The following is a 20,855-nucleotide window of genomic DNA, read 5'->3' on the forward strand; positions in this document are numbered from 1 at the left end:
GTTTTGTGAATGGAAAACTAAAAAAAATTTCTTACAACTACTGCACATTAACCATCCCTAAATTTCTCCTAATTTCACAAAATCTTTCTTCATTTAGGGGCTTAGTGAATATATCAGCTAATTGTTTCATGGTGCTAACAAACTCAATTTTAACGTCTCCTTTAATTACATGATCTCTAATAAAGTGTTGTTTAATCTCAATATGCTTGGTCCTAGAGTGCTATACAGGATTCTTTGATATATTAATGGCACTAGTGTTGTCACAAAATATTGGTACATTATGCAAGGTTAAGCCAAAGTCTTTTAATTGTTGTTTAATTCACAAAATCTGAGCTTAGCAACTACCTAAAAAAATATATTCAGCTTCAGCTGTGGAGAGTGCAACTGAGTTTTGTTTTTTACTCGACCAGGATACATGCTTATCTTCTAAAAACTGACATGTTCCACTAGTGCTCTTTCTATCTATTTTGCTTTCAGTAAAGTCTGCATCTGAATATCCAATAAGATTGAAGGATGTTCCTCTAGGATACCACAATCCTAAATTTTGTGTGTCTATAAGGTACCTAAAGATTCTTTTTACTGAGTCAAGTGTGACACTTTAGGTTGTGATTGAAACTGTGCATACAAACACACACTAAATTGAATATTAGGCCTACTAGTAGTCAAATAAAGTAGTGATCCAATCATATCTTTATAGAGTTTTTAATCAACACTTTTCCCTTTTTTATCAACATCAAGTTTGGTGGATGTACTCATTGGTGTGCTAATTGATTTTAGCTTTAGCATATCAAACTTTTTCAGCATGTCTTGAATGTATCTTTCTGGCTGATGAAGATTCCTTCCTCACTTTGTTTGATTTAAAGGCCAAGAAAGAATTTCAGCTCACCCATCATGCTCATTTCGAATTCACCCTGCATCTCTTCAGCAAAGTTCTTGCACAAAGCCTCATTAGTTACACCAAACATGTAAAGCCCAACCTTATAAAATACTATTCATGACATACATGTGATGATAGCATGATTGCATGCTAGGAGAGTCTCGAAAAATTTACAAAAGTCGGTATTGTACCTAGAGGTACAACAAAGTTTATTTAATCCTCGAACTAGATCAAATAGGAATTTTAAGGTGAGATTAAGAGTTTCACAGTTCATGGATGACTTAAAATGGTAATTTGGAGTTTGAGGATCAATTTGGAGTCAAATCGGAATTTTCACTAACTAGGGGTAAAATGGTCATTTGCCACCTGAGGATAAAATGGGAATTTTAGTAAAGATTTTTTGACCCTATTTGACTTATTGGAGTATAATTTGACTTATTGGAGTATGATTTGAGGTTTAGAAGTGAAAAATTTTAATTTCGGTATAATTTGGAGTAAAAGGGTAAAATGGTAATTTTGCCACCTCAGGGGTAAAATTGTAATTTTTCACCACCAGGATATTTTTCCAGCACATGGTCTTCCTTTATCTTCATCTTTGACCCTTGAATAATCATGTGGTGGAGATAAAATGTTTAAATTTTTAAAATTTTAAAAACGGACCAATGACATGATGCCACGTGTCATGCCTTTATTAATTTATTATTTTTCTTTTTAAAAGGCACAAAAATCAGCTCATCTTCCACCCCATGGCCGGCCAAACCAGCAAGAAGAGAGAGAAAACAAAAACAAAACCCTAGAGAGAGAAAATCAAAGAAAAAGTGTGAATTTTCAAGGAAATTAAGTGAAAAATGTGAGATTTTTCTAGTAAGCTTGAGTTTTCTTATTCCCAAGCATTTCTCTTTATTTTCCATGATTAAATTACATGTTTTCATGATGAATTCAATTCTGAAAAAATGGGTTAGGAGAGAGAAAGTTGTTGGATTTATTTGATTTTAATTTATGTTAATGTTTTTAGTTAGTTTAGTATATTTAGAAACAAAACAACAAGAAAAGAATTTATTTTCTCCCCCAACCATTAATGGCTGAATTTACCATGTAGTGAGTGAGGATGAGTTTGATTTTATTCTAGGAGAATTGGTTAAGGAATAATGAATTATGAGCCTAGAAAAATAATGGGAATTTTCGGAGCAAAAATACGAATTTTTACCCACTAGGGGTATTTTCGTAATTTACTATCGGGACTGATAATTTGCACCACACTAAGGGACATTAAGTTAATTTGGGTGCAATTGAGGTATAGAAACTGAAAAGAATTAAATTGGAGTTTAAACGGACGCGTTAGGAATTTAATCGGGTGATAAGACGAATTAAGCCAATACTTAGTTTAGATAGTTACCAGTGCATTTTTGCATTCCATATCATGCATTGGTAGTCTAAATTAGCTTAATTTTGATTTAGTACCAACTTGGTGAAATTCTCGATTTTGTACTATGTCAAGGTGGTGAGTCCTCCGATAAAGGCAAGGAAATTGCATTCGAGGACCAGTAGACAGAGTGCTTCGAAAGTCTGCATTCTAGACATTGTGAGTAAACTTACTGTCATTTTAATTATCTAGGGTGGTTTTTAGATGCTTCATGAATTCTATGGAAAAAGGAATTTAAAAAGGTAAATTTTCATATTTTATGAATAAATGAGTTTCAATGAAATTAATTTATAAATTGTTTTGGAATTAATAATGATTTTGAAAAATAGAGTACACGGAGACTGTTAATTGTGGCAATTTGATTGTTTAAATTGACTGGCTTATGATAAATCGAGCATGATTGGCTAGTTGGCAATTGTATTGAAATACGAATTGTTTGGTTGCCTTGAAAAACTGCGAATTACAAAATTGCCATATCATGTTATTGAGTTTTATTATATGGTGGATTATATATTAATTAATCACTGCAGTAGGGAGTTTCTGTAGACCAGCCTTTTAGAGGGGCACGGTAAACCCCATTATATTCTTACCTCGAACGGAGAGGCGCGTAAGGTATCTCCTGGGGTAAAGTTTAGGGTTCACTTCATGCTAAACCACCACGTGAGAGGGAACTCAGCTAACGCTAGGGAACGGCTATGTTTTCAAAACAAAAACATGATTTATGTGAAATGTGAATTTTAATAGCCTTGGCGGTCTCGGTAGGATGCCTCGGCCAAGGTGTCCCCGAGAATGGATTTATGGCACAAGCCTAAATGTTTATGAGATTCATAAGCCTTTTTACGTATTTTGAACGAGATGTGTTCTAATTGTATAACCCAGTTTATGATGATTTACTTTATTGTCTCCATGTACTCAACTTTATATGTTTATGATGATGTCTGTTTACTCATTGGGATTTTATAATCTCACCACCCTCCTTTCCACCCATTTCAGGTTCAGTATAGACTGTAGATAGCTGATCTCATCGAGGACTACAGTGGGATCTGCATTTTCTAAACCGTAGGTTCACAGTCCTCTTTACTTTTGTTTATTCGGGGGCCCTCTTGTTATTGTAAATTAAATTAAATATTTTGGCTTACTGTATTTAAGTATGTATAAATTTATTTAGCTTTTACTCTATAAAAATTATTCACGTATAACTCTATAAATATTGTTTTATAAGAAAATAGAATATTTTACTTAATATTTCTTTTATTTTCTTATTATATTCAAATAACCATAATTTCGTTTTAAATGAAGATTTTAGACTTTTAAACTCATTTTGAATATGAATTATGTGTTTTGTACTTGTATATTACGTTTTAGCCAGTTTCGAAATTTTTGAGAAAAATGACCAAAATACCCCTGTGAGACGAAAAATTAATATTTTATTTGTTTAAAGTTGGAAACAGCTTAAAATCTTTTAGAACATGATATTTGACAATGGTTGCTCACAAGGGAACAGAGAAACTGATAGTAAAGCCTTGCGGGGTTTCGGGTTGACATTCCGGGTAATAAGTGTCTACTCGGACATCGCGGCTGTTGTCACGGGCTCGAGGGGAGTACCGGGTCGTGACAAAACACAATATCATCCACATAGATTTGAACAATAATTAAATCATTCAAGCATTTTTTTGACAAATAGTGTTGCATCAATGCTTCCTCTACTATATCCTTTCTCAACTAAAAACCTAAAGAGTCTTTCATACCAAGCTCTTGGACCTTGTTTTAGTCCATACAACGCCTTATGAAGTTTGAACACATAATCTGGTTTTTCATAGTCCTTAAATCCAAGGGGTTGTTCAACATATACTTTTTCTTGAATGAAACCATTTAAAAATGCACTTTTTACATCCATTTGGAATAATTTGAAGTTCATAAAACATGCAAATGCAAGCAATAATCTAATGGCTTCAATCCTAGCAATAGAAGCAAAGGTTTCATCGTAGTCAATTCCTTCCTCTTGGTTATACCTTTGAGCCACTAACCTAGCTTTGTTCCTAGTAACATTTTCTTGCTCATCTACCTTATTTCTAAAGACCCATTTTGTGCCTACAATGGGATGATTTAATGGCTTAGAAACTAGAGTCCATACTCAGTTTCTCTTAAATAGATCAAGCTCCTATTGCATGGCCAATATCCAACTTTCTTTTTTTTTTTTGCCTCGTCAAAGCTTTTAGGCTCAATTTGAGAGATGAAAGCTGTGAACTCACAAGTTTCTCTAGTTCCTCTCCTAGTCTTGACTCTTTGAGAAATATCACCTATGATTTGCTCTTGTGGATGATCCTTGATATACCTCCAGCTCTTTGAAAGATCATTATGTTGATTTTTAGTTCTTTGCAAGGATTCTAAAAGTAGAGGTTCTGTTTCTCTTTCTAGGGAATTTTCTTCACTGTTTTTCTTGTCATCTAAGTTCATTTCTTCCATTTGTCTTTCAAGATCATCCGTATCATCTTTATCAGCAAGAATTTCCTTTTGCAAGGCATTGGATTTATCAAAAACTATATGGATAGACTTCTCAACGGTTAAAGATCTTTTGTTAAAGACTCTATATGCTTTTGAGTTCAATGCATATCCTAGAAATATAGTCTTATCACTTTGAGCATCAAACTTTCCTAGAGGATGTTTTCCATTGTTCAACACAAAGCATTTATAGCCAAAGCTTCTAAGGTGAGAGATATTTGGTTTTCAACCTTTGCATAGTTCGTATGGAGTCTTTAATATCATGGCTCTTATTGACACTCTATTAAAGATATAAGCTATTGTGTTTACAGCTTCTGCCCAAAAGTACTTTGGTAAATTGTTTTCACAAAGCATAGTTTGAGCCATCTCTTTCAAGGTTTGATTTTTCCTTTCTACAACTCCATTTTGCTGAGGTGTTTTAGGTGCAGAAAAATTATGATCCAACCTATTTTCATTAAAAAAGTTTTCAAACTCACCTCCATGATCATTTCTAACACTAACTATGACATGTCTTTTTTCATTTTCAACCTTCCTACAATGATTTATAAATGTTGGTAGTGCATCATTCTTATGAACAAGGAAGTAGACCCAAGTATACCTAGAGTAGTCATCAACTATCACAAAACTATATGATTTTCCTCCTAGACTAATTGTGCTAATTGGCCCAAATAGATCAATGTGTAGCAATTCAAGTGGTCTAAAGGTTGACACGTTCTTTTTACTTTTAAAGGATGTTCTAACTTGTTTTCCTAGTTGACATGCATCACAAATTTGATTATATTCAAATTTAACTTCAAGCAATCCTATAACCAGATTTTTTCTTATAAATTTTGAAATGGTAAGCATGCTTACATGCCCAAGTCTCCTATGCCATAACCGGCCATCATTTTCAACATTTGTCATAAGACATGTTTCACAATTCACCTCAAGATCTTCAAGAAATATAACATACATATTCTTAATTATTTTACCTATAAATGAAACTTTGTTGGTACTTATGTCTATCACTTCACATTTATTTGAGTCAAAACATACCTTAAATCCTTTATCACACAATTGGCTTATATTTAATAAATTGTGTTTCAAACCTTTAACCAGCAACACATGACTAATTCAAGCTTGAGAGTTCTTACTAATGGTTCCTATACCATAAATTCTACCTTTTGAGTCATCACCAAAGGAAACGGTACCTCCCTTTTTCTTATCCAACTAAGCAAACAGCATTTCATTTCCAGTCATGTGCCTTAAGTAGCCACTGTCCATGTACCAAAGCTACTTCTCTCTTAGTTGAGCTCTTGAACATGTGTCTTTTAGGTTCAGCTCAACCTCCAAAACAAATTTTCAGTTTTTCTTAATAGGTACCCATACTTTGATGGGTCCTTGAAGGTTAGTTGTAACATAGGATCCTTTTGGAACCCAAATTTTTTTAGTTTTCTGCATGCTTTTACTATTATAACAGCCATAAGGTAAATGTCCAAGTTTTCCTCAATTATAACATCTAAATGAAGCATTATCAAAATTTTTCTTAAAATATGTGTTCCTCCTTGATGTTTCTTTCCTCAAACTTTTAAGATTAGCATTTTCTTCAACTGCCTTTTGTAAAGCTCCTGTTCTATTTTCCAACTCCAATTTTAGAGTTTCAAAATCTGTTTTTGAATGCTCTAATTTAATTTATAAAAAATTTCTTTGCTCAAAAATAGAATTGAAGTCATGTTTTATCTTTTGCAAATCAGTCTTAGGAGATGCAGTTTTTCTTTTCAAAGTTTTATATTTTGATGCAAGTTTCTCAAACTCATCATAAAGACATTCATACTCCTCTTGTAATTCATCAATTGAAATATCACAAGGGGATGAAGATACCTCGAATTCATCATCCTTTGCCATCAGACATAGATTAGCTCTTTCTTCCACCTTTTCTTCTTCATCATCAAAACTTGAGGTATCACTATCTAACCAGGTTGCAGCCACCATTGCTTTCTTCGATTTTTTGTTTTTCTTGAAAGGTTCCTCATTCAACAAGGGGCATTATGACTTGAAATGTCCCAACTTCTTGCATTCAAAGCATATAAGCTCTTCCTTCTTATTGGACTCATTTTTATTTTTGGTTTTCCATGAAGAGCCTTGATTTCTTCTATAATCTCTCTTAGCCAATCTCTAATTTCTTTGGCCCATAAGCTTTTTGAACTTTCTTGCAACCATAGCTAGTTCTTCATCATCATCACAGGATAAACTATCCAATTCTTCTTTTGGGATGTTTGATTTTAAGGCAATACTTTTCTTCTTTTCCTTTGCTTCTCTTTTGTCTTCCTCTTCATCTTCCTTAAGTTCTAACATGTGAGTAAGGAGAGAACTACAAATTTCATCCAAAGTTATAACATTTAAGTCCTTAGCTTCACGGATGGTAGTCATCTTTGGTTTTCAATTTTTTGATAGGCTTCTATGAAGTCTTTTAATAATTTCATGTTCGGGAATTGGTTTACCTAGCTGACTTAATTTATTTGTGATGTTTGTGAATCTATCTAGCATGCTGGTGATATCTTCACTAGGTTCCATCTTAAACATCCCATAATTATGGGTTAAGAAAGCTATCTTAGACTTCTTCACTTGTGAAGTCCCTTCATGAACAATACTAAGTTTATCCCACACTTGTTTAGCTATGGTACAGTTTGACACTTTGTTGAATTCGATGGGAGTTAAAGCATAATGTAGTGTATTGATTGCCTTGAAATTTATTTGGACTCTTTTGGTTTCAGCTTCGATCCATTCACACCTTGGCTTAGGAATCATCTCGTTGGTTACAACATTTAAGGTTGAAGGAATACAAGGACAATCAGTAACATCCCACATTTCATAATCTATTGCCTTAATGTATATTAATATCCTAATACTCCAATATGGGTAATTTGAGCCATCAAACAGAGGTGGTATGTTTGTGTACTGTCCCTCAGCCACTATAAATTTTTGAAGAGCCATTTGGATCTTCCCAAGGGTGTTAGACCTTAATAACAGAGGTTAGGATCTGATACCACTTGTTGGTACCAAGTAAATGTGTTAGAGGAGGGGTGAATAGCACTTTTTAGCTCTTACAAAAATCGGCTCTAGGTTGAAGACAAGTTTAAGATCAATAAAGATTGGTTCTATGCAAGATAAGGGAATAATTTAAGAAGGAATGAAAATAAAAACAAAAACAAAGTAGACAATCACACTAGAATTTATAGTGGTTCGGTCCAAGACCTACATCTACTACCTTGATTGTTCAACCAAGGATTTTTCAAATAAATCCACTATGAACGGTGAAATTCACAAGCTTTCACCAAGCTTTTACAATGGCTTTTACCAAGCTCAGCTAAAACCTTTAACAATGGTTTTTACCGGGATCAACCAAAACTCAAACTAACTTTTCTAAGCTAAGTTAGAACCTATACACCCAATCAAGCAATCCAAGCTTGCATAAATTCCCCTAAAGTGTCTCGCACACTCTAAGTATACAAGGAGAAGAGAAATAAAGAAGTACCTATGAGCACTGACTTGATCTAAGTGGTACAAAGTAAAGTGCTTGAATCTTTTACAAGGATAGGAGTGAAGTGCAGAAAGTATGCTGAAGGTTTTTTCAATTTTTTGAGCTCTTTTTGGACTTGGAAGCCTTAATTACATTTTCTAGTCATTGAGAGCCTTTTAAATACTTGAAAAATCAGCTTTGATAGGTGTTAGACAGTTTTTGATCGTTGGAAACTGTTTGGTAGCAATTATGGTTGTTAATCTGTCTTCTAGTGCTCAATTCAAATTTTCTAACATAATGATCTTGTCGACTAACTATGCTCTTAGTCGACTAAGTTGTCTCTGTTTTCTAATCTTAGTTTTTGGCAGTGAGCTCTTAGTCGACTAACTTCCTTCTTAGTCGACTAACCATTGTGCTCTAAGAGATAAGAGAAAAATTGGCACCCATATTTTGTGCTTAATTAACAATATGGGTGCCAATGTTTCTCCTATCTTTTGTGCTTTAATTGTTTAAAGCAAGCTTTAATCAATTAAAGTGCTAATGGCTTAAAAGGTTGTCTTCTAGTTTTACAGAATAGAACTATTTTAATCGGTTAAAAGGATTTTTAACTAATTAAAATCTTACTAGTTTGGACTTATATTTTGTACACAGAATCATCATAATAGGTTAAAGGAAGTCTTAACTAATCAAAACAAGTTCTATCTTATTTCTAAACCTTCTCTAATTGATCAAAACATAATCTTAACCAATTAAAGCAAAAGATAAAGCCAAATTTCACATAATGTATCATCAAAAACATATTCAATTCAGCTGAATATAAGCTCATGCACGTCAACCATTCTTTGTTCTCTTCGAATTCTACAAAATTGGTCTTCACTTAATGGTTTTGTAAAAATATCAACTAATTGATGCTAGGTATCTACAAATTCAATTTTAACATCTCCCTTAAGCACACTATCTTTAATAAAATGATGTTTAATCTTAATGTACTTAGTTCTAGAATGTTGAATATGATTCTTTAAGATTTTAATGGCATTTTCGTTGTTACAAAAGATAGGAATGTTATGCATGGACATGCCAAAGTCATTCCATTAAACAATATATCAGGCCTAGTTATTATTAAATAAAGAAGTGAACCAATCATACCTCTATAGAGCTTTTGGTCAACATCTTTTCCTTTCTTATCTTAAGCAAGCTTTGTTAAGGAGCCCATTGGTGTTTCAATTGACTTCACATTCATCATACCAAACATTTTGAATATCTCCTTATTATATTTAGCTTGGTTGATGAAGATACCATCCTCACATTACTTGGTTTGTGATCAAGGAAGAAACTCAATTTTCCCATCATGCTCATTTCAAACTCACCTTGCATTTCCTTAGAAAATTCTCACTTAATTTTTCATTAGGAACATTGAAAACTATATCATCAACATGTATTTGAAGAACTAGTAAATCATTTTTACTTTTCTTAATAAACAACGTAGTATTTACATTTCCCCTAGAAAATTCTTTTTCAATAAAAAATTTTGAAAGCCTTTCATACCAAGCTCTAGGAGCTTGTTTCAATCCATATAATACTTTGTGTAATTTTATAAACATGATCATTCTTTTAAAAATCTTCAAAACTAGGGTTTGTTTCACATATACTTCTTCTTGAATAAAACCATTTAGAAATGCATTTTTAACATCCATTTGAAACAATTTGAAATTCATATAACATGCATATGCAAGCAAGAGTCTAATTGCTTCTAATCTAGCTACAATAGCAAATGTTTCATCATAATCAATACCTTCCTCTTGATTATAGCTTTAAGCAACTAACTTTGCTTTGTTCCTTACCACATTGCTTTGTTCTTTACCACATTACCCAACTTATCTAATTTTTTCCTGAATACCCACTTAGTATCAATGATTGGATTGTTGGTTGGCTTTGGAACTAAGCTCCAAATCTTGTTCCTTTCAAAGTGACAAAGTCTTCTTGCAATGCTGTCATCTAACTTTCTCATTTTCAGCTTCCTCAAAGTTCTTGGGTTCTACTTGTGAAATGAATGCCATATATTAACAAGCTTCCCTTAGTCTTTTTCTAATTTTGACACCTTCTCAGGGATCTCCAATGATTTGTTCTCGATGATGATTTTTTACAAATTTCTAGCTTCTGAGAAGATAATTGTGCTAATTTTCAATTTTTTGCAAGTCCTCTAATGGCGATTCTTCTTCATTTCTTTCCATGGAGTTGTTTTCATTATCTTTTTTGCTCTTCAAGCTCATTCTTTTTATTCTTTTCTCAATTTCATTTACATTATCATTATCAATCACTACCTTTTTTGGTGCGATATTAGTCTCATAAAAAATAACATGAATAGACTCTTCTATAACTAAAGATCTTTTGTTAAACATTGTATAGACTTTAGAATTTAGTCAATTAGGCTCTCAACCACTATCGTCTAATGTAAGGTCAAGCTCTTGCTTCGCCTATGGCTTTAACCCATCCATAAATGCAAGTAGGACTTCTTTCTCACTCAAGTCCCCTACTTGTAATACCAAATTGAAAAACGTATTCATGTATTCTCGCATTTTGTCCATCTAAACCACCCTTCGTAACTTTCCCCTGACCTCGTACTTGGCATATATGGGGGCAAAATTATTGTTAAAGTTCTCTTTAGAATGCTCCCTAAATGCCGATGATCACTCCCTTAAGCATGTCATCGCATCAATGCCTCCACCACACTAAAACAGTGTCCACTAAATGCATGGCAATAATGTTGATACACACAGCATACACACTTGGGCAAGTGTGGACTAGTTAGTTATTAAAGTCATTTCTCTCTTCTGCAGATCAACTTGCTTTAATACCAATTATCATGAGTCAAGCAACTTAAGCACACATCATGCACTTTTAAGCCCTTCTTGTCAAAATAAGCCTAAGAAAACCTTCACAAAACTATCAAAAACTCAACGTTCTTAAAGCAATACAATAGGCTGTGGAATAAGAGAAAAAGAAGAGAGAAAAGTTTGAGAAAAATGAAATTTTATTTTTAAACTTGGTGTACTTTATAAATGAACAAAAAGGGCATTTATAAGTATGTTAACCCCCTTATCTAACTTATCAATAATTTAAATTTAAAATAAAATGGTTAAGGTTAAAACTAAGACATTTAAATTTGAATGTTCATCTAAACTACATTTAAATTTGAATGCTAATCATATCTATAGTTCAAATTACATCAACCTGTCTACACTTTTTCAAGGGGCTTCTACCTCTTGGTATGTAGATGAGTTGGGCCAATCAATTAGTCTGTGCTTAGGCAGTTGGTTTGCCTGGACTGCTACCCTGTCTGAGTAATAGGCCTGTTAACGCACTTGGGCTGCTGGTCTATTTAAGCTGCTGACCACCTACTCTTAAGGATTGCGAGCGTTCATTTGCAAGTGAAATTGGGCCAAAGTCTAGAGTTCTATGGTTGGTGTTGGGCAGAACCGGACTAACTGAACCATGCTTCCTGCTGTTACCTTGTCGGCTTTTTCAGTTCAGTTATCGCCCAAACTACACGGCTCTCAAAGTCTTAACTCTCTCTCTCTGGCTCTCTTCAGTTCGAAGTTGTCTCAATGGAGGAAGATAAGGTAAAATGCAACCTCTTTACTGCTTTGCTTCTTCCTTTCCATATTCTTTTCTTCATCTTTCTTGAAGTTTGATTTTGTTTACCATGTGCCTCTCTTTCGTGCTCTATTGGGATTGCTTACAAAATCCCAAGGAATTATCAGAAAAACTGAACTAGACATCGGGTGCAGAAAATTTTACACTTCAAACAAGCGCCTCTACCTTTGCATGTTTTAATTTGCTTTTCTTTTTCTTTTTCTATGGCTGTTGTTTGTCACTGACCAAATAGACTAAATAATAATGCTTTCATTTTCTTTTTTTATTTTTAATAATCAATGCTTTTATTTTCTGCCACTTCAATTATTTTCAATTGATGTGAAATATTGTGTTTATATGATATTTATGAGCTTTAATTCTAATATTGTATTGCCCATTTATGTCAAAGTTTACCTTCTTTGAGGGTTTATGTTTTACATATATTTGTGTTCATTTATGCTGTATTACTATCTGCTTAATCTTTTTTTTCCGGTTAGTTTCTGAATGTGGGTTTTATTTCTTATATTGAAAATTGGAAACGTATAATGGTTTTTGCTATCTCTCGAATGTTTGAGCTAACCTCAGCCTCTTGTCTATTCACATTTCAATTGGAATCTGCAAAAGAGAGTGAGTGCTTTAATGGGTATAATATTGTTTGGTTCATTTCTTTTTGTGGAGAAACTATTTTGGTTGTTGCCAGGTCATTTAGAAATGGGATTATTGAGATCTTAAGCTATCTGTTCATCTTGCATGCATAGCTAGCATGTTGCCTTCTTCAGGAGGCTGAACAGGAATATGAAGTAATCATGCTACTTCAGTTAAGAGTTATGACATTTCGGTTTACTTCTTCGCATACTGATTTTTTAAATCTCAAAACATACTGTTTTTTTAAATCTCAAAAACTTGTTTCTTTCTGTTAATTATTCTGCTTTTTTCATGTGTAAATCAATTCCAAACTTGTCTGTTAAAAATAGGAACATGAAATGATATTTCATGTTCAATAACCGCTGTGGCTGGATTGGTTAACCATCATGGAGAGGTTGGGCTGTCGCCACATAGGTTCTCTCACCTCCATTATTTTATATTGAAGATTCTCTTTGTGTTTGTGTATGCACACACATGTACATGCATATGAGCGTAGTGCGTGTCTGCTTTTGGTAACAACCATTTTCACATTGAATGGTGGTGATAGGGGTTTGGGTGTCATGTTGTGTTTGAGTTTAGTAAAAAAACAAATTAATTGCTATACAATATTGTTACAGTTAGCAATTTTGACTAGTTTATTATGTTTAAAATTTCTTTCTTAAAATATTATTGATCTTTTTTTTTTCTTTTCTTTTACTGTTTTGCTGCAGCATGTTTTATGTGATAATACATCAGATATGGGTGATGGCTGTTCAATGCTTCTTGAGCTTTCTGACGATGAGCCTTTCTTTGACAAAAAGAAGGTTAGTTAAAGCAGAAAACATGTTCTAGTCTCTTTCATTTTCTTTATCAAGATATGTTGATTTATGAGTTTCCTTCCAAAGTCTTAATAGTAGTTATCAGTACCTTTGACATTTGTAAAGGTGAATAAGATGTAATCTGAGGAAGTATGTAACAGGAATATATGCCTCCTATTTTAAGCAAGTGTAAGGTGTGTCTGATTTTTGTTTATCAAATACAGTAGTTTGAAATAGAGAAGTTGAAACTAGATATATTAATAAGGTTACTGCATTAGTTGATGCTACAGATTTTCCACTTAACTAGCTTCTCTTTTCCATGTCTGGCAGAGATTACTTAATGACCAGGGATTTGGTGTCAAGGAAATTGTACATATTAAGAGCTCTTTGGATTCTGCCTCACTAAGTACTATTTTGAATCAAATGCTGCAGATAGCTAGAATTATACATTTAGATGAGGTATGCTGCAAATTACCTCTATATAACTATTGATTTTACTGCAAATCACGGTGGGAAGCAGGTAAAAAGAATCAATGCGGGGTTGAGTTTTTTAACTTATATTTATTTTTCTTATAGTAGGATGAGGGCCTCATAATTTGGGGAACTGTATCTTCCTCAATTATTTTTCATTTGCTTCTTGAAGCTATATGCAGCTTGTCCCAAGGTCCCTTTTGTTATCCTGCTTATGTAGTGTAATAAAGAAAAAAAAGGCACCAAACAGATTGTCCCAAGGTCCCTTCTATATGCTTTTGGCCAGAAAAAGAAAAAAAAATAGAGTCCCTTCAATATGCTGGTGAATAACTGATGATGCCACACTGGGCATATGAGGTGCCAAAACACGTATTCCCATTGTCCCTTAATTACATTGCTTGAACTTTGAATAATTAACAATTATGTAATGGGCTTCTGAGATGCAGGTAGAACTTTATTTTGGTCAAATTGATGGAATGGGATTTTACAGCCCCAGGAATGAGATGGAGGCTCTAAATTCGATGCTTTCACTTATCAACACCTCATTTTCCTGTCAAGTACACATGCAAACACATGCCTTGCACGATCTACAAGATGCAATTGTTAATAGGATCCATGAGTTTGGAGCCAAGTATAAAGTGGAGAATAAAATTGATAAAAGCTACAAGTGTGATAAAGAGAAGTGTTTAGTAGAGTGGGCTGAAAATAATGGTGTAAAAACAAGACTGCAGATAGCTTGTAAGTTCAAGATTAGAATTGCTATTTGTAGTGTTTTCTTATCGATTAGCTCCTGGAGAATGTTTTCATTTGTTCTCATGTTCTTGTTTTGGTTTTCCTTTTTCTTCTGGACAACTTCATCACTATTTGGACCTCATAATAGCTCTTTAAAATTTAAAAGATGTCTTCGTACAAGAAAATTCGAAAAAAAAAAATGAAAAGATGTTTTTGACAGAAAAAGAAAAGGAAGTCTAGTTTTTTAATATTACCCTTTTCTTGCATGGGCCATTATACAGATATTGAAGGAGCTGGTAGAGGAGCCATTGCAATGGAAGATCTTGAAGTTGGAGACATTGCTATGGAGATTCCTGCATCTATTATAATCTCTGAAGATCTTGTACATAAATCTGACATGGTACATTTCATCATTCCACAAAATATATATCTCTAGCTTATTATAACTCTTACCCGAGTTAGATTTAACATCTGTCTAAATGCACATAAACTTGAAAAAAGAAGCATATTAGACTTAATAGATTTCTGGATGTTATTTGGTTATTCCAAATTAATACCATTTTATGATTGCGGCTTTTTCAGTAATCTTCTGGCAGTGTTATCCCCAGTACATTTATGTGGAGTTAACTTGCTAAAAGAACATAAATAATGAAAAGACGTTTTAGGTGTCTGAATGTTTTGTCTATAAATTCAGTTGCAATAGAACATAGCTTACTTGGTATGTTTACAATGCAATTAAAAGCGACAGATAATTTGCCTTAATTCTTTATCCATTACTTATCTCTATGTATTTGTTGATCTGTTTTGATCACATTTCCTGGCATATATTTGGTTCATGATCACTTTTACCTGATATGCTTATATGGAACTTGTGCTACTGGAAGGTGGCATAAGTTCACAGAATATGGCATACAATATAGCATAGATATTTTAATACTGGTTAAGGACATTATTGTTTGTTATTTTATCTGATTGCAGTATCAAACATTAGAGAAGATTGATGGAATGTCATCTGAGACTATGTTGTTGTTGTGGACCATGAAGGAGAAGCACAATTGTAATTCACAATTCAAGATTTACTTTGATACACTACCAGAAAATTTTAACACAGGTTTGACCTTTTGCTGTGATGCACGTTGTTGATGACATCCAGTTTGTCGCAACTTGCTTTTGTTTCTTTCAAATAGCAACCAGCTTTGCTCCAATAAGAAAAAGTGAATGAGTTCAATGCCATTTCAAAACTAGAAATGTATCTTTGAGGATTATTTTGTTCTTGAATTTTATTATTGATAATCTTACTCATGAAAATTTGTCAATGCTGGTGAGTGATTTTTTCAGAACATCAGACTAAAGTTAATGCGGTAGGCACTGTATCTGTCATATTGCGTGTCCTATTTTCTTATTTGTTTTAATTCAAATGTGAAGAAAAAAAAAAGAACTTCTAAGTTAAACTATTTCCTTCTCCTCCTCTTCCTCTCTCTTCAATCTTCGTAACCCACAAAAATTCTCTTTTGCACTACCTCTAAACCTGCTTCCTCTCTGTACTCTCCATGCTGCAGAACCTTGGGTTAAACCCTCTCAACAAGAATTTGCTCAAATACTTTGTGATGGCCTGCATCAACAGCACCATTAGCCAAGAGGATAGTCTCCATTATTGCAGATTTCAACATATTTCTGCTACAACTACAGGGAGTCTAGAGGGATAATTTGAAATTCAGATCATTGAGCAACAGATTGCCTGGATGCTTTTTTTTTTCTCTTTCTTCGTTCTCTCATTCTGATCTTTTTTTTTTCTTTCTTTCTTTCTGTCTTGTTTTTTATTCAAGGCAGAACTAACAGAATAATCTGGAACTAAAGTTTTTGTAAATCAAGTTTGTAGCAATCAATGCAAGAAAAAATCTAAAATACTTGCATGAGAAATCAGTGGTATTTAGCCTTTTTATTTTTCTGTGATAACCTAATTTTCATGCCTTTGACATTAGGTCTTCTATGCTCTCTAGTACAATACCTTTGCACAATATCATTTCAATATTATTAATGATAAATTTAAGTAAGGATAAGGAAAAAGTATTTGTTCTTGGATTAGACAGCTAGAGTGGTGGAATTGCTCTGGTTTGGTGCTAGTTATTTTGAAGGTTTTATATGATAGAAAATGCAACACAAAGGAAAAGACACCACCTTTTCCTTTTTCCTGTGTCTTGATGTGAATAAATTAATAAATTTAACCTAATAAAATGATAAAGTGAGAAATAGCAAGGCTAATATAATTTTTTTAGGTGCAATACCAGTATTATATAATGTTACCATCTTTTTGCATTTTTGTAAATTAAAATATATCTATTTTAATTTCTTGAGATTAAATTTCCACCATTTTTGTTGTCTTATATATTTACTTGAATTGCTATAGGATTGAGCTTCGGAGTTGAAGCAATCATGGCTTTGGATGGAACTTTGCTCTTTGAAGAGATAATGCAAGCAAAAGAGGTTATCAAGCTGTCCGATACCCTCCTTTATCGAGTCTACCTGACAGTTATGACTTTCTTTTCTGATAGGATGATGGACTTGTGTAAGGGATCTAGATGTTAAAGAGTTGTGCATCTTTAGGTTTTTGATGATTGTTAACTAGTCTTATGTTATATGCCGTACCAGCTAGGATTTGGGTTTTTTGTGACTTTATAGTAAACTCAGGTTACTCTTCCTGTAGCCAACTAGTTTGAGGTTGAATGATTAACACGTTATTAGAGCTTGGGTCTTTTCTTACCTAATTTGTGTATTCCAGATGATAACCTTGTTTTCCTAGTTGTTCTATCAAGCCTACACATGAGGAAGAGCGTTAAGTGTTGTTATTTCCATCTTTTGGTATTTTATCTTGGTTGGGTTTATGCATCTTTAACCAATTGGTTTTAAACCTTGAATGCTTAAAAATTATGACTTGAGCTGTTTCCAAGGAAGTGACTTCTAGTAGGCAGCAGGTATAGACAAGGTTGATTTGGGAATTATAATATGTTTACCAAAGCTCAATCGTCTTGTTATATTAATTGGGGTAATTCAAGAAAACTGCAACTATTCTTTGTTATCTATATGATAAATCCTTTAAGTGGAAAGATGAGAACATTTTCTAAATATAATGTATAACCTTTCTTCTTTTTTGGTCTTTCTTTGTTTTTCAGCATTTACGTGTTCAATATGATGAGGTATTTCCTGCACTATCCAAAGATCATCCTGATATATTTCCACCAAAGCACTACACATGGGAGCAATTTTTATGGGCTTGCGAACTCTGGTATGCTAACAGTATGAAAATAATGTTTGCTGATGGAAAACTGAGGACTTGCTTGATACCTGTTGCAGGCTTTCTCAATCATTCGGTAACTCACTTTCTCTTGTTATCCAACATCTGCAATCTGTTTTTCTCATTTGATTTTAGATGACTAAGGTACAAATTTAAGGCTGTCAGAGATAGTTTCATATGCTATTTAACTTCATAAATCTAAGGAACTACTGGTTGGTAGCAGTTTATCAACCATTAACATAGTAAGTGCTAATATTTGTCTTAGACTATGTTTACATTTGTGTTATTGTTTGTCCTAGGGTTGCTAGTACTGCACCTATACCAGTTGTATCAGCCAATATGTACTAGTATTGACAACCTTGGTTATTCCTTTATTATTTAGTTTACTTTTATATGTTCTCGTAGAATTGTCTTTACAAATATTTCAAATGGGTCCAACCAATTTTTAAGGTGGATATGTAGGCCTATTTTGAGGCCTATCACAAGGTTTTTTCTTCAGCCTAGTCCATCACAATTCCTATGTCTTATGCATATATACTAAGACTTATTCTCATCCAATTTGCTGCCTTTTCTGAGTTTTAATTCTAGTTGATATTCTGGTGTTGTTCTTTTCAGTTACATCCACACATAGTTCACTATGGCAAAGTAGATTCTGCAACAAATTCCTTGAAATTTTCTCTATCAAGCCCTTGCAGTGTTGGAGAACAATGCTGTCTTAGTTATGGAAGGTTCTCTGGTTCACATCTAGTTACCTTTTATGGCTTCTTACCACAAGGAGACAACCTTTATGATGTGATTCCATTGGGTAATTTTCTTGCCTCTAGCTCTTTACAGCCCCTACATAAGTTGGGTACATTTGAGGCTCTATTTTCAGTTAGGTTAATATATGTTCTTTAATGGATTTCAAATTTTTGTACACTCTCTTTCACACCTGTGCAAACTTACAGCCCCAAGTATTTATTATTTTGTAAGCATCTACCGTATTCCCTGAATAATGTATTAAGCCTTATTTTGGTGCAGATTTTGATGTTGACTCCATTGATGATTGCCCCTTGTCGAACTGGACCACCCACATGGTCCGGGGAACTTGGCTGTCAAACAATCACAGTATCTTCTATTATGGCTTACCATCTCCATTATTAGACTTTCTACGAAGAGCTCGTAGCCCTATGCCATCAACTAAGACCCTTGTAATTTCCTTCCCATACTTCTGTGTTTTGTGTACCCCTTTGCCTGAGTGTTTGTTATACTAAAGTTTTATTGTCTTATGTGATTATCTAAACTTTGATAACCAGTTTAATGTTTTTGACTTATCCATTAATCACAAAATATTGACATATTTCAGTTCTTTGTATTCTTTTCTTTACTTGTCCCTCTCCACAGATTCAAGCAAACCTCGAAGTTGATAAACAAGTTCTTGAAGATCTACAGTCCACATTCAATGACATGCTGGAAAATTTAGGCGACACAGATTTGGTTGATAGGTAAAGATATCTCAAGCAAGCATTTATGAATGCTTTGCAGCTGAATATAGTTTTCTTTGTAAGAAAATTACAAGTTATAATATTGGGGGTTTTCTGTCTTATTCATGCAGAAAAAATGCCAGTTGGGATGTGAAGTTGGCATTGGAATTTAAAGAGATACAGAGGAGGATTTTCTCCTCGATTATAACTTCATGTTCAACAGGTGTTAAGCTGGTGGAATATGAACTGTCTAAATGCAAGGCTGAGGAGTAAGGACAAGGTATGGCCAGATGAGCTAGCCGTTGCTTCAATGCCCATAGCTGATCTCTACAATGTATTCATCATAAAGGCTACCATGATGCTGATTGTTGACTGTTGCTTTTGTGGCGCATGGTCATCAGCATGACATTTTTTTATTTTTTATTTTTACAAAATCTTGTTGATAGCCGCACTCACAAGGTCAATGACCTGTCAGCATCTGACACTGTCATTGAATTTTGATAGTATAAGCAGCATGAAACCATGGACTCTGACATAAATAATGGGTATAATTTTATTATCAATGGTATTACGAGAGTTTTTATATTATCATAAAAATATGTTGATTGTCCTGGATGATATATATAAGCTGATTGTTGGGATGGAACAAGAGAATAAAGGCATAATAGCCTTGAGAAAAGCATGGTGCACATTGCTTTTGCTTGTTTGGTCAATTACTGTTTTAACCACTTGCTAAAGTGGGATGAAGGAAGGGTTTATAGTGGGACAAGATTTGTGGATGCCAAAATTTTACTTGTGGCATTGTTGGCTTTATTCTACTCCAAAATAGTAAGAGTAATGGACACTATAATTTTGCTTTTTAGCCTACAATGAATCATTACTCCAAGTTTGATTCCTTTTGTTTTTTCTCCTTTCATTTTCTTAGGCACCATATACTAAAGCAATATCATATCTTCAAGTCATCGGTGCCTATAAACGCCTGTTGGCTATCAAGATCCCAACAGTATCAGTAATGGAGCACGAATCTGATACAACTTCAACGTGGAAAATCTGAAAGTGCAAGGAGGAGGGGTTACTTATTATGGCCCGTGAATGCTAAGGAATTAAGTAACATTACTTGTTGTTTTTGGCAGTAGGAGAGTGTAGGGTAATTATAAATCTTCGTTTGCATGTAAAAATTATAAATGCAGGGGCTGTCCCAAAGGGAAGCACATCAATTTAAGACTTGCGTTTATGGTTCCAAGTTAAAATTTAGATATTGTAACCTCAACTCCTCCACCATATCTCATATTTATTTCTTTCTTTCTTTCTTTCACCAAACAAGAGAAATTAATTCATCCCTCCTCCATGTCTGTCTCTCTCTTTTCTCATTCATTCTACCAACCACACCACTAATTCAACGTATCTAATCTTTATTAATCTTTTCAGCAATTAATTGACTAATATTCTATAGCTACCAAATTTGGTGTGAATTATTTAATGCAAATGAGTGTACTTGAGTAAAATATGATGCTAATTAAA

General features: G+C 33.6%; 1 protein-coding gene across 3 annotated transcripts; it reads left to right on the top strand.

Annotated features, from left to right (window-relative positions):
* The first annotated feature begins 11,762 nt into the window (after window positions 1–11,762).
* On the top strand, window positions 11,763–20,604 carry LOC18589313 (SET domain-containing protein). 3 transcript variants are annotated; one of them, XM_018126963.2, is made up of 13 exons: window positions 11,763–11,921; window positions 13,290–13,382; window positions 13,707–13,835; window positions 14,294–14,585; window positions 14,861–14,979; window positions 15,558–15,690; window positions 16,987–17,108; window positions 17,750–17,947; window positions 18,487–18,676; window positions 18,892–19,061; window positions 19,255–19,355; window positions 19,466–19,614; window positions 20,260–20,604. In XM_018126963.2, exons 1-12 carry the CDS (start codon window positions 11,907–11,909, stop codon window positions 19,605–19,607), a joined length of 1,704 nt encoding a protein of 567 aa, XP_017982452.2. In that variant the 5' UTR covers window positions 11,763–11,906; the 3' UTR covers window positions 19,608–19,614; window positions 20,260–20,604. The 3 variants fall into 3 exon arrangements, with proteins under 3 accessions (XP_017982452.2, XP_088666158.1, XP_017982453.2); XM_088810032.1 differs by lacking the exon at window positions 20,260–20,604 and having other exon boundaries at window positions 19,466–19,897; XM_018126964.2 differs by lacking the exon at window positions 20,260–20,604 and having other exon boundaries at window positions 16,987–17,063; window positions 19,466–19,897.
* The last annotated feature ends 251 nt before the right edge of the window (window positions 20,605–20,855 follow it).

The sequence above is a fragment of the Theobroma cacao genome, chromosome 9 (genome assembly GCF_053813885.1).
Source record: "Theobroma cacao isolate CCN51 chromosome 9, ASM5381388v1, whole genome shotgun sequence".
Lineage (NCBI taxonomy): Eukaryota > Viridiplantae > Streptophyta > Magnoliopsida > Malvales > Malvaceae > Theobroma > Theobroma cacao.

Excerpts from the sequence above, each read along its gene's own strand:
- LOC18589313 (XM_018126963.2), top strand. Across the intron at positions 13,836-14,293 it reads GAATTATACATTTAGATGAG|GTAGAACTTTATTTTGGTCA; the intron begins GTATGCTGCAAA and ends TCTGAGATGCAG. Across the intron at positions 14,980-15,557 it reads TTGTACATAAATCTGACATG|TATCAAACATTAGAGAAGAT; the intron begins GTACATTTCATC and ends ATCTGATTGCAG.